Source organism: Corvus cornix, chromosome 15, assembly GCF_000738735.6.
Source record: "Corvus cornix cornix isolate S_Up_H32 chromosome 15, ASM73873v5, whole genome shotgun sequence".
In the NCBI taxonomy this organism is placed as follows: domain Eukaryota; kingdom Metazoa; phylum Chordata; class Aves; order Passeriformes; family Corvidae; genus Corvus; species Corvus cornix.
In genome coordinates, this window is record NC_046345.1 from 3,225,382 (window position 1) to 3,238,009 (window position 12,628).

The 12,628-nt window shown below is 46.3% G+C and overlaps 1 protein-coding gene across 1 annotated transcript in view; it reads left to right on the forward strand.

The window, feature by feature from the left end:
- SETD1B (SET domain containing 1B, histone lysine methyltransferase) overlaps positions 1-12,628 on the forward strand; it is a 47,756-nt gene that overhangs the window by 1,090 nt on the left and 34,038 nt on the right. The window contains exons 3-6 of the mRNA XM_039560943.1: positions 94-192; positions 685-955; positions 4,088-4,200; positions 6,876-8,051. Coding sequence (XP_039416877.1) covers positions 94-192; positions 685-955; positions 4,088-4,200; positions 6,876-8,051 — 1,659 coding nt within the window. The remainder of the gene's footprint in view (positions 1-93; positions 193-684; positions 956-4,087; positions 4,201-6,875; positions 8,052-12,628) is intronic.

Genomic DNA, 12,628 nt, shown 5'->3' on the forward strand with positions numbered 1-12,628 from the left:
CTTGGGGTTTATTTTTTCTTTTATTTTTGTCTTAAATTTCAAGCCTTGTTGTTGCTGTTTCTGTGTTTTCTCTCCTCTTCCTCCTCCTCCCAGAACTCGGGAATCGCTCCTGTGGATTGTGTCAGGGATCCCAGAATAGGGCGAATATGGACCAAAACTAAGGAGTTGGAGTTGTCTGTCCCCAAATTCAAGGTACTGCCCTGACTTTTGGCTTTAGCTCTGTATACTTGTTTATCTGGGAGTGAAGCCTGAGTTCCAAATAGTTTAATGGACCGTTTAAATGATAGTCATATTCCTATTAACATTGTTATTTAGTAAACTGTTTAACAATAATCCTCTTCTATGAGGATAACAAGAAATCAATGCATCTGTCTAACGAGATCACTTGAAGGTTTTGGAGCTGGGGCTTCTCGGGTGGGGGGCAGTGAGGGGGGACTCTCCACTGACAGTACGGCTCAAAATGCATCTTTGTAGCCCAGAAAGGAGCCGGTTCCAATGAATGGCTGCAGCGGCAGAGCCTCTGTTTAGCTCTGAGGTTCATCCAGAGCCTCAGAGGCTTTTTTTTCCCCCGAAGTTTGCAGGATGCTTTAACCCCCTCCCTCCCGTGCCATGCTTAGGTCCTCCCCCACACTCATTAACAACGCCAATTATTTTTATTGTTCCCCACCTTGTGCCCGTTTCCAGATTGATGAATTTTACGTGGGGCCAGTGCCTCCCAAGCAGGTCACCTTTGCCAAGCTGAACGACAACATCCGTGAAAACTTTTTGGCCGACATGTGCAAGAAATACGGCGAAGTGGAAGAGGTGGAGATTCTCTACAACCCCAAGAACAAGAAGCACCTGGGCATTGCCAAAGTCGTCTTTGCCACTGTCAAGGGTGCCCGGGAGGCTGTGCAGCACCTTCACAACACCTCTGTCATGGGCAACATCATCCACGTGGAGCTGGATACAAAAGGTGAGGGGGCACATTCGGGCCTCATGCGTTTGAGGTTTGCAGAGCCCCTGCCTGTCCCACTCCCACCGCAGAGGCTGTTGCAGAGGGCAGGGACCTGGTGATTAAAAATACGAAGGGAGCCGGCAGCGGGTCTGGTGTCTGGGGCCTGGGCGAGTCACGTGGAGCCAAATGTGTTGTCTGTTGCTAAGAGACAGCCCTGTAATTTGCAAAATGCTGCCATCCTGCCTCTCCCCTGCCCGTCCCTGTCCCTGCTCGCTGCCCTCCCGTGTCCCCCATCTCCTTGCCCCAGGCTGGTCCCTCTCAGCCACCTGCCAGGGCTGCTGGACCCGGTGGCACCTGCCTTTCGCAAACTTGGGATTTTTGGGCAAGTCCTGGTTGTTCCTGGGACCCAAATGTGTGGATTCCAGCGGCAGCAGCGGGGCTGGGTGCTGTCCTCTGCGTGCCTGGCATTTCATTGATACTTAGAGCGGACCGGGGGCTGGCACAGCAGAGTGCACACGCAGCACTTGTCGGTGTGTGCGAGTGTGTAAGTGTGAGACTGGCTCTTAAAGTGACAGCAGCTCCCTGTCCTGGAGGAGCCAGCTCCCAGCCCCACACTGAGCCCTCAGAAGCCCAACAAAGTTTCTGGAAGTGTGAAGGCATTGCGTTTGGTCTTTTCTCTCTCCTCCAAGCGTGCTAGTGAAAGGGCTTTGCTGAAATCTGCCTGAATTTCAGAAAATGTCTAAAACTGAGGAGGTGTGGATCAGTTGCTGATTGTATTTCTACGTTCCAAAGGCGGCATTTCTAGCTTAAAACTTACTTGCTGCACTCTTTATTGGGAAAAAGACATTGCTAACACCATTTTCTTAAAAATGCTGATGTTTTTGTTCTGTATTAAAAGGTTTCAACAGTTTAGTGCACAACCAACACAGCAGTTGGTGTGCCACATGTGATAGAGTAGAACAGGATGTTTATTGACATTACTGACCACTGTGAGAAGAAAAATCACAGTAGTAGTATAATATTTTCTGTTGGGAGCTAGGCTTGGCCTTACATATGTATACTTTGAAATTCTAGTATCAATAATTTTTTCAGACGGGTTCCTTCCCTTGTTTTGAAATTTGAAGGTAAAAATCACGTTTAAGACAAATTAACCACTTGCAGATTTAATAATATAAGCTAAAGCTGTTTTGTAAGTGATGGATGTCTTAATGACAATCATTTTAAACAAGCTGATTATACTACCTTTCTCCTTGTTCTCCTCCGTTTATAAACTACACTGCAAGTCTTGACCAGGCAGCTGTTCCAGAAAGTTTGTAGCACATCAGGAAAATGAGGGGGGGGGGGGGGGGTTATGCTTCTGTTTCCTGGGAGAAAATGCTGAAGTCAGTTTCAAATTGCATTGCTGTTTTGTTTGCCATCTTTATGCTCCCAATGTATTTTTTTTTCACACAGTTGCTTCTCTTTCGTTCTAAAAGAGTAGGATTGTCAGTGTGCTATAATCTGTCAGAATCAAGTAAAAATGGTGATCCTAAAATAGCATTAGCAGGTTAGGACATACTTAAAATACGTATGTGTCATTTTCAGCATTTCTTTCTAGTATTCTGCTTTGCAAGACAATGAAAGGTTGGTTAAAAACTTTGTTTTCACAGTGTAGCAAAATAAATATTAGGAGTGAAAGTGTCATTTTTATCTGTCTGGCGTGAGCATAGGCCTGGGAATCTCAAACTAATAAATCCAGTCTCCTCATCTGAGACAGGGTTGTTTAAAGAAACTCTTCTGGCTCAGTTTATCCATCTACAGACTGGACACAATTAGTAATTACCTGTCTTAGAGCAATAGCTAGGAATCATTTCACATTCATGAACCTCTTTGAAATTGTAACTTTTCCTGCATTCTGTTTGGGATCCAGGAAGGACTATGAAACTGTAACAATTACTTTATATTTTTTTAAGAGCAAGTGAAAGTAAGCCTAACACTTCCATATCTGTGGCATTGTAGTGTCATGTGTGGGTGGTGTGTGTTAATATTTCAAGCTTATCTTCAAACTCTTGCAGTGAAGAGATCTATTTTGTCATGACTTCGGTTAAACTAAAACAGTTTACATAGTTGGGGATGTGGCTCAGGACTTTGTGAAATGAGATTTGATACCCAAATAACTCCATCTGCAGCGTTTGTTCAAGATAAATAAGTCTTTTTCAGGACAAAATTGTGCTGAGGGGTGCTTTGTTTTTGAATTGAGCAGGGTGATTCACAGGGAGTTTGGGGTTTGATCCTGCAGGGCTTTCTCATGAAAGTAGTCCTGGTTTTGGGGAGATATTGCCTGAATTCGTTTTCTAGGCTCAGGTGCTGGGTCTGTCCATTTTTCTATGTATTCTTTATCTTTCAGAGCAAAATTCAGACAGTTTCAGGGTCTGATTCTGTTGCCTTTGAAGGTGATGACAGATTTCTCACAGGCTGCAAAATAAGTAGGATTAAGTTTTTGTAGCAATGAAAAATTCAATAGTAAGAAACTGGGTCTTTGTAGACTTTAGGAATGAAAAGGCTGAGGCTCAGTAACACTATATGGGACAGTTTGCTTCTCTGCTTTTATTCTTCGAAGGATGCCACTGAGTTCCCCTTAAACTAGGGGGGAAAAAAGAATTAATTGGTGTCTTTTTGGAAAGACAGCATTCAAGGTTTTGCCCTCAGCATTCCCATATATTGTGTTTGCATTAGTAACAGGCAGTTTCTATGAGCAAGGTGTGTGGGGAGAGCTTTCTGAAGTGGCTCTGGGTGTTGGCAGAGGCTTCTCCCTTGGGTGAGAGTTTCACTTCTCAAATCTGCAAGCTATTTGCTTGGCACTTTGGAGAGGAGGGAAACGGCTGCGCTCCAGAAAGCATGGTAGAGAGCAGAGCTGCCAAGGAGGCTGAGAGAGGAAAAAGGATTTAGAAACCTCCTTGTCTTGGCTGGAGAAGGGAGTGTCTGACTTCACTTGTCCAGCAGATTATTTAAAAATGATCCCTGTGAGCTCAGAGGTGATAAATGCTCCTCTCTTGTGTGGATGCAGTGGGCCGGGAGTGGTAGCAGGGTCATGTGAGTGTCAAGAATGTGTATTTTTACATAGACTGTGATATTTCAGTTTAATCAACTCTTGCATTGTGGTCTGTGCAGGTGAAACCCGCATGAGATTCTATGAACTGCTCGTTAGTGGTCTTTACACTCCTCAGACCCTCCCTGTAGGCACCGAACAGGACGTGTCCCCGACTGGGAACGAAGCTCTCCAGGTAGGTGTGCTTGGCTTTTTTTTTTTAAGAATAACTTTCTAGAAAATCCCAAACATTAACATAAGCATTTTAACATTTTTAATTTAGCTTCTTTTCTTTGTCTTGCTGTAGTTCCAGTGGATGTTACTAATTCACATTTAAATAGAACTTGCTCATAATTGCCATAGCAAATGTACTTCTGAATGTAGAGCATGTGGCTCATCTGTGCCTGCTTTGCACGGGAAGTGCTTTTTGTCTTTCTGAGTGAAAAATGCCTACAGAACCGACAGAACGTGCCCTATTAACATTAGAAATTCCTGCAGTTAGGACTGGATCAGATCTGTCCCTGAGATGAGATTATTCCCTTGAAGTCAGGGGAATGATTTACAGTGGTACATTTGGCCTGGCGTCTGCGGTGTGTAATCCTCAGCGCGCACGGACTTCAGCCTTGCTTAAAGGCTAAGAGGTGGAAGGTGTCTGAGCTTCAATAGTGGCATCAATTTTCCAGAATCTTAATTAGTTGCTGGAATCAGCTTTTCATAAAAGCACTGGACAGAATTCCTGCGTGCTTCCAGGGGTCCCTCGATATTTAGGGCACAATTCTCTATGTGGCTTTGCACAGTTACCTGCTTCCCTGTGAATCCCACTGGGATGAGAGGGCCAGGGGAAGGGAAGCCTGTTTGTGTGAAGTCATCAGCCTCTTTGGCTTGTCTAAATGTACTTTGGCTCCTCATTGTGACTTAAGAACTCATTTTAAGACATCAAATTTGAAAGAGATTTGGCAGAGATTTTTTTTTTTTCTTTCTCTTTGCTTCTCTACAACTTCTTAAAATGCCATGATTTCATTAATTCTGTGATCAGGTGTTCTCAGGACAGGTAATAGCTGTACATTGAACATGAAAATCCCATTGATCTGAAAAAACTAAATATCTCCTCCCACAAAGCACCCCAACAGCACCAAGGCAAAACTCCGGTATCCTTTTAACAAAATCATAAAGAGGTTGGTTCTTCCTGACCTCCCAGCAAGGTGCTTTTAAAGGCAGAAGGGAGGCAAGTAATGATTTTGCTGGGAGCCCTGCTATGAGTAGACCCTGACTGCTCATTTCTGCTGCTTCCACATCTCAAATAAAAATGGGCAGATTTGTTCTTAGTCTTTTTTCAGGGTTAACAGCAAAACACTTAATTGATGGTATCGCCCAAAGCAGTCCCTGCTGTAATTATCCTTAAGATTCTTTCTCTAGATGTTGTGTTCATATGTGTTATTTATTGTCCTGAATTGATTTTTTTCCCAATTACCACCAGAATTATTGCCTTGTGAGTAACTTTTAACTGTTTGCATCGTGGTTTTGACACTACAATCTGCCAACAAACTTGTTTGCTGTTTTAGTTTAGTAAATTACTCCTGGCATTTGCTCCTCCCCTCATGCAGAGCAGCAAAGACCTGACAGTTCTGCAATCCCTGCCGCCAGGCCATACACAAACCCCACTGAAAAACAGTCCACAGCACATCTACACTAAAGGTGCAGAGGTGTGGATGTTGTTAAGAACCAGCCACATGCTTCCTGCTCCTTTCTGTGGGTTTAGAACAGTTGAGGAAGAAACTTTACTGGTGCCTCTGTGGTCATGGTGTCCAGGGGGTCAAACTGAGAGCAAGTCCACGCTACTGAGTGGGTGAGATGTGTGCACATAGCAGCTAGGTGAGAGTTCAGCTTGACTTTGATGGTGCTGGCGTGTTCCAAGTAGGTAATTTTACAGGTCTCTGTCTACCTGTGCTTGAGAGAGGAGCAGCCAGCCTGTGGTCTCACCAGTTGACTGTCCTGGTGTGCTCTTGAGGAGCTGGAGCTCAGTCCATCCTCTGTTGCTACTAGGAGGATTCTCACTGAGCTCCTGCTTTGCATTATGGAAAATTGATTCTGGAGCTGATGATTAGTATGGCACTGTTATGACTCAGCAGAGTCATAACTGGAGCAGGGCTGCTCCTAGAAACCCCCTGAACGTGCCTGTGAAGTGAGTTGCAGAGCAATTACTTGGCTATTCTGTAGTTTTGCAGGGTTTCAGTTTCAAATGCCACAATCAGTAGCTCTCTGAGCATTTGTCTTTGTGAAAAGCTTTAAAATGGTCTTTCTGGCGGTTGAGAACTTTTTGTACTTTTTGTTTGTGTAGCCTTCTCCCTTGTTACAGATGAGCGGTAGGGAGGATGTTGGGTCACCTCTGCTGCATGAGTTTGGCTGCAGGCTGGCAGTTCACTCATTTGTATGTTTTGATTTGTTCACAAAAAAGATAAATTGACAATTTCACATCTCAAGGCTTTTCTTATTTTCCTCCGTGTTTGCAGTTTAGACAAGCATTACATAGTTGCTAGAAACTGGAACTGTTTCAGCTAGAAGTGGTGTGCAAGTCTGCTGTTCACCTGATGCTCTTGGGGGGTAGCTTAGAAGAAAAACTTGTATCTGCTTTCTTCTTCCTCCTCTTGCAGACCAGTTCCTCTTTGCCTGACTTTTTCTTTTAAATCAAAGGGGACTGTTAATAATGGATAACGGTTTGTGTTTTCAGGGATGCTGTAACCTATTTATTTTTTTGCCATGGAAATCAGCACGAACTCTTGGGTGCTCAACTCCTCTGAAAACCAAACAGATTAGACAAATATCTTTATAAAAGTGTGTGTTTAGGTGCCTTTCTCTCTTCTGTCGTTACAGTTGACGGATTCCCTGAAGCGCATGAAGGACAGTTCCCTTTCTTCCGCGGGATCCTCCGTTACCCCAAACAGCAGCACGCCCTTTTCCCATGACACAGCCTATTCCAGCTGTCGGCAAGACACCCCAAACTCGTACAGCCAATTCACCCCGCAGTCCCAAGGAACGCCCCACACCCCACGCTTGGGGACGCCGTTCTCCCAGGATTCCACCTATTCCAGCCGTCAGACAACACCCGTGTACCATTTTGGGCAGGACAGTGGGTACAAACCCCGGAGGCACGAGACGAAATTTACGGATGCGTACAACCGTCGCCCGGGACACCACTACGTGCACAACTCGGCGGGGGTGTTCCGAGGCACGGAGCATCAGTTTAGTACATTCAAATCCCATCAGCAGGAGCCAGTTCAGTTCTCTCACACTCCTCCCCTGAGCCACTCTAGTTCTTCGAGCTATAAATCTGCCTTCTCTCCCTACCAAGCACCAGCTGTATTTCCCCAATCTGATGAGCAGCCGTTTCCCCAAACTTCCAGGGAGACAGAGTACCGGAGACCTGCTCCACCTCCCACCGAGATGGTTGTGGAAAGCAGTGCTGCCCCAAGCATCGATTTTGTCCCAGTGAAGGAGAAGCCGGAGGAGCCTCCGCCCTTGCCCGACTCGAACTCTGTTCCTGAACCGAGCACAGCATCCTTCTCTCAGACTCCAGAGAGGAGTGAGACCCCTGGCACCCCCACCATGGAGTCTGAAATGCAACATAACAGTTTGGACTCAAGGATTGAGATGCTCTTAAAAGAGCAGAGAACAAAGTTACCCTTTCTTAATGAGCATGACTCGGATAATGAGGTCCGAATGGAAGGTAGCCCTATTTCCTCCTCTTCTTCCCAGCTCTCCCCCATCCCAACATATGGTTCGAACTCTCAGCCCGGTTTCAGGGGTCAGACGCCTTCCTCGCGCCCTTCCAGCACAGGCTTGGAGGACATCAGCCCCACACCGTTACCTGACTCTGATGATGATGAGCCCATCCCTGGGACAGCTTCTCTGAGTCAGAATTCCCGGGGGACATCAGAGGCCAGCATGACTCCCATCGATCAGCTGAGCAGGACCTCCAAAACTGAAATCTTGGAGGCTAAAGAAATGGTGCCTGGTGATCAGACTCCAACATCAGAAAAAATGGACGAGGTAAGTGAGCTGGAACTGAGTTATGAAGCTTTGCACGTGTCCTCAGAGCTGGACAAGGTGGGGAATTGCACTTTGTGTTGTCAGAGCGTGGGGTTTCTGGTGGCTTTTCCTTTCACTCAAGCCAGCTGGATATGAGTTAGATGTGACACAAAGTAATGGTCTTAATCAATTTGCAGTCTCCAGCTTTCCTTATTTATAATATCAGCCTGCTGCAATTTATAGCTTCAGGAGAGCTCAAGGACTGCAGAAGCCACCAAAGTTTGGCCAGTATTTAGGCTGTGTGAACGTCCTGAGTGTTGACAAGCACTTAAGCCACTAGAGGAGTTAATGGAGCACTTTCTGCCATTGCTGTGGTCCCTGAGCAGGGCTGTGTATGCAAGCACACACTTGCTTAACGGGGCTTTCATGTTGCACTGAAGTATTGAGTGTATGGGGTGTTTGAAAGCTCTCCAGCTATTCCTGCCGTCTGGTTCCAACAGGAGACAGTTGCTGGGTTTTAGTACTCACTTTGCTCCGGAGGGAGGGAGTATTTGAAAGGGGGAGGCAGTTGACTTGTGGGGGATGTGCTCCACTGAGTCTTCCAATAATAGAGTGGAGCTTGTTGCCTCTGCCGGGGCATTTGTGGCTGAAGGGGGGGAGAGAGAGCTGAAGAGAGTGGCGTGGTGCCAGCAGACAGGAATTATGTTGCATGGCATGTCTGTTTGGGAAGTCTGTTGCAACAAATGTGAGTATCACTGCAGTGGACTTGTTGGTCCTATTGTACTGTGTCAAGGAACAGTCAAAATACAGATCTTTGCAAATGCCAGACCTTTCTCCTCAATGTTTAGAATGGTCATGCTAGCAGGTGAAACTGCTGTCCCTGGTGTGCAAGAATGCTGCAGTCAAGAGGGCTGGTCTTGTGTAAATGTCCCGAGTGTGATAGATCAATTTAATTTACTCATTAAAGTTTACTGGGGTTAAGCAGGCAGAATGGATTTCTCTCCAGTGGTTTGCAGTTGTGAGGTTTTCACCAGAGAAGCGGCTGCATTTCGGGAGAGGGGGAGCTGCTCCCCTAGCCATGGGCTTTGCCTGGTGCTTCACTGGAGGGAAAGCTCTGCAGCAGTAACAGCAGTGCAGGTCTGGGTGCTAAATAGTGAAAACAATGTGACTGTGCTGGATATTTTGTTTTTGCTGCATGCCTTTCCAAACCTGCTTGTCCTTGCAGTTGCCAGTTTAGCCTTTGAAACAATTCAGCTGCTTGAGTATCTCCATTCATCATCCAGGCTGGCCCAGGCCCCCCTCTTGGGAGGCAAGTCCCTGGCTGGTGGGGCCTGATGATGTGTTAATTAGGAATGGAGTTTTGATTCCTTGAGCTCCGGTCTGGCAGGCTTAAGAGAGGATACTCTTAGTTTGCCTAAAAGCCAGCGAGGAAGACATCCCTCATCTCCTTGCCTTTCTGGGTTTGTATCTGCTGTCCTTGCTCTCATGTGAGTGGGTTGCAGCCAATTATGAGTGTGTTTAGGAAGATGGGTAGGTGCCAGCTTGGTGTGTGGGGTCAGGCACTTCCGTAGCAGACGCTGGGGTTGGGGGACTGGCTGGGATGTGATACGGGGCAGCAGCGTGCTGACGTTTAAGCCCATGGTAAGTCTTTGTTTCTCCTTAATGAGATGCTGGTGTCAGAAGTTCACGTCGATGGTTCTATGATACAGAATGATGTAAGTGCCTCAATCCTCTGCAGAAGTCCGAAGGTTGATAGCAGGGTCTCCATGCAGGTCATTGCTGCCTTATTCATCTCCTCCCCCCAAAAAAGTTGATGTTTGTTGTTGGAGCTGTTTATTCAAACTTCCTCTTTGTTACAAATCACACTAAGCTATTCTGACATGTTTGAAAAGTTGCCTGCGCCTTTCATTGCTCCTTGTGATGCATAAAAATGATCTCCATGTGTTTTTGGTTCCTTTCCCCACCCTTTTCCCCACACAGTTTTTTGCTTTAGAAAAAGGCTCTTCTGGCTTCCCTCTCTTTTGCTGAAGGAGCAGAGCTGAACAGTGACTTAACATAGGCTGAAATTTGAGCTGTAGCTTTCCAGCTGAGTTAGAGAGGGGCATTGAGTCTGTGTAAGGGCTGGAAAGCTGAACCTCCGGCTTCAGCCTATTGTGATACCACTATTCAACTCCAGTCCTTCAGAGAATCCTCCGGCAAAACAGAGGGAAGGCAGACACGAATATTTCTAGTGACTGTGTGGCTTGGGGAGCAGAGCAGGAGTGATATCTTAGCATAGGGAAGGCTCATTAAGTATCATAAGGAAGCAATAAAGGGCAGAGAGTTTGAACTTACTGACTTAATACTTGGCTCTTCAAGGGTCAGAGCAGCCCCAGGCCAGCTCTCTTTGGGTAGGTGCTGTAGCTGGGAAAATCTCAGGATTCATGAGGATGCCAGCAAAGTCACAGGGAAGTTTTTCCTGAGGTGATCAGTGCTTTTGAAGGGCCTCCTGTTTCCCATCAAAACAAGCACGGTTTTTGTCAATGATTGCTGATACAGTAACATCGGTTCTATAGGTGAAGTGCTGTCAAATCATCAGGCAGATTAACCCACCCAGACTTGCCGTAAGTAAAGGAGGTACAGCCAAGCCCAGCAAATGCTCTGATTTATCATGCAAGAGCCTGGAGTTTGATTTCAAGATCCAGTATGATGCTCCTAAGCCAGAGTTTGGCAGGGATTTGGGGTGTGGGAGAGGAAGGGCTCTACATCTGTCTGCAACACCTAACCCTGCTAATCTCAGAGCAGTGATTAAGGTCTGCAGAGAAAGTCCAGCTAAGCTTAGCCAAGGGAGCAGGCTGAGAGGTGGAACAGTGGGATGTGGGCAGTACGAGGTAAGGGGAGGAAAAGGATCCTTTCCAAACAGCACAACCTGCCAGACAGGAAGGCAGGGCAGAGAGGGCTTTTTCAAGAAACTAGGAGATGACAAAGAAAAAAGGAAAGAAAAAAAGCTGAGCTGCATTGTTATATGAAGGAAATTTTTGAGGGAGCAATGTACAAACTTTCTTTCCTATGTGCTTGAGAAGATAAAAAGGAAAGAATTGTAATAATTTTTTTTTTCACAGGATCTTTGCTGTTTCGGAAGTGCAAAGGTTAAGTATGTACAGTTTGACGTTTTGACATCCCATCTGAGCCAGGTCTTGTTTTGGCTTGGCTTGTGACGGGAAGAGGCCCTGCCTTTGTGCTGGGGAGGGTGACAGGATTGCAAGGAGTCACTTCGTTGTATATTGATGATGCCTTTCATGTTTCAGCTTATGAATGTATCAGTTTGTATGCATAGCCAGTGTGTAATAGGAAGACTGTATAGTTGACAATGGTGTTTTTCCAGATTTATAAGTACAAAAGCACTTTTTAATTGAGGGATCAGCAGTCTCCTGTTCTCCTGGTAGTTTGGCTAAACACTGACTTATTGAGATGGGAGGGGTGCCTTAAAAACGCCAAAGATCATCATAAAGATCCTGAAGCATGAATGAGGCGAGCGCAGTTCTGCTGCTTGCTGGGAATTTTAGCAAATGGTTTGGGGAGTGAACTGGAAGTTACACAGTGCCCAACAGCCCTAGAGACCCTGAAAGCCACCGCTGTCACCAGCTGTCTCACCCGGCTGTTGTGCGTGCTTTGAATGCCGTGCTGGTTGCTGAGGTGCCTCTTGCAGGACAGCATCAGCATCCCTGGGACAAGCTGTGTGGATGCAGTGGGTCCTCTTGCAGCTACCCAGGGAGAATTACCCAGCTGTGCTTACACACAAACGAGGTGGGTCAGGCTCAGCCCTACAACAAGCTCTGCTGAAGTCCCTGAGGTTACATCTGGGCTGAATTTGCCCTTCGTGTTGAAGCGTCTTTGGGTTCTTGTGTGGTCACGGCCAGAACTGGAAGAAATTTTTGTTGAAGTGTCATATTGCCCCTCTGGAGCCTTAGCAGGATGTGATGACATTCCCCTCAAGACACTGCCTCGTGTCTTGTGTGGCTCCATGCTGCTGCATCCCCATCCAGACTGGGCATTGTTTCAGTAACTGGTAAATGATTCCCCATTCCTGCAGAGCCAAATTCAGCCTTTAGATGTTCAAACTCTTGTGAGACAAAACAGAGCCCAGGTGTTGTCCAGGCAATGAGAGGAGCTGTTGAAGGTTTTGGTGCTAGCAGTACCTGCAGTGGTTGCCCCAGGGGCAGTTGATGTCCCTTGGAGCTGAGCTGAGCAAGTCCATCTGTGCATGCAGGAGGATGTTCTTCTCCATGGATTGTGTGGGTTGGAGGCGGCCCCTGGGACATTGGTGATGAATTACATGGAGCCTCCTAAAGATGAACCCAATCTCACTCTACTGAGGGATGTTTCTGGGCTGAAGAGCTCAGAAGTGATTTATTCAAGGTAAATGCACATAAGGTTGAGAAGGTAGATCCTTAAGAGCCAGGAAATTTGATACCTTCGTTTCCACAGTAACTGTGCATGAGTCCTTGTGCCCATAAGTAGCTGTTATGTATATATAATATATGGATACACCTGGGATCCAGTTTACAGCTGGAGTGGGATTCATCATTTCTGGAGGGAGATGGGGAGAGTAAATGGGG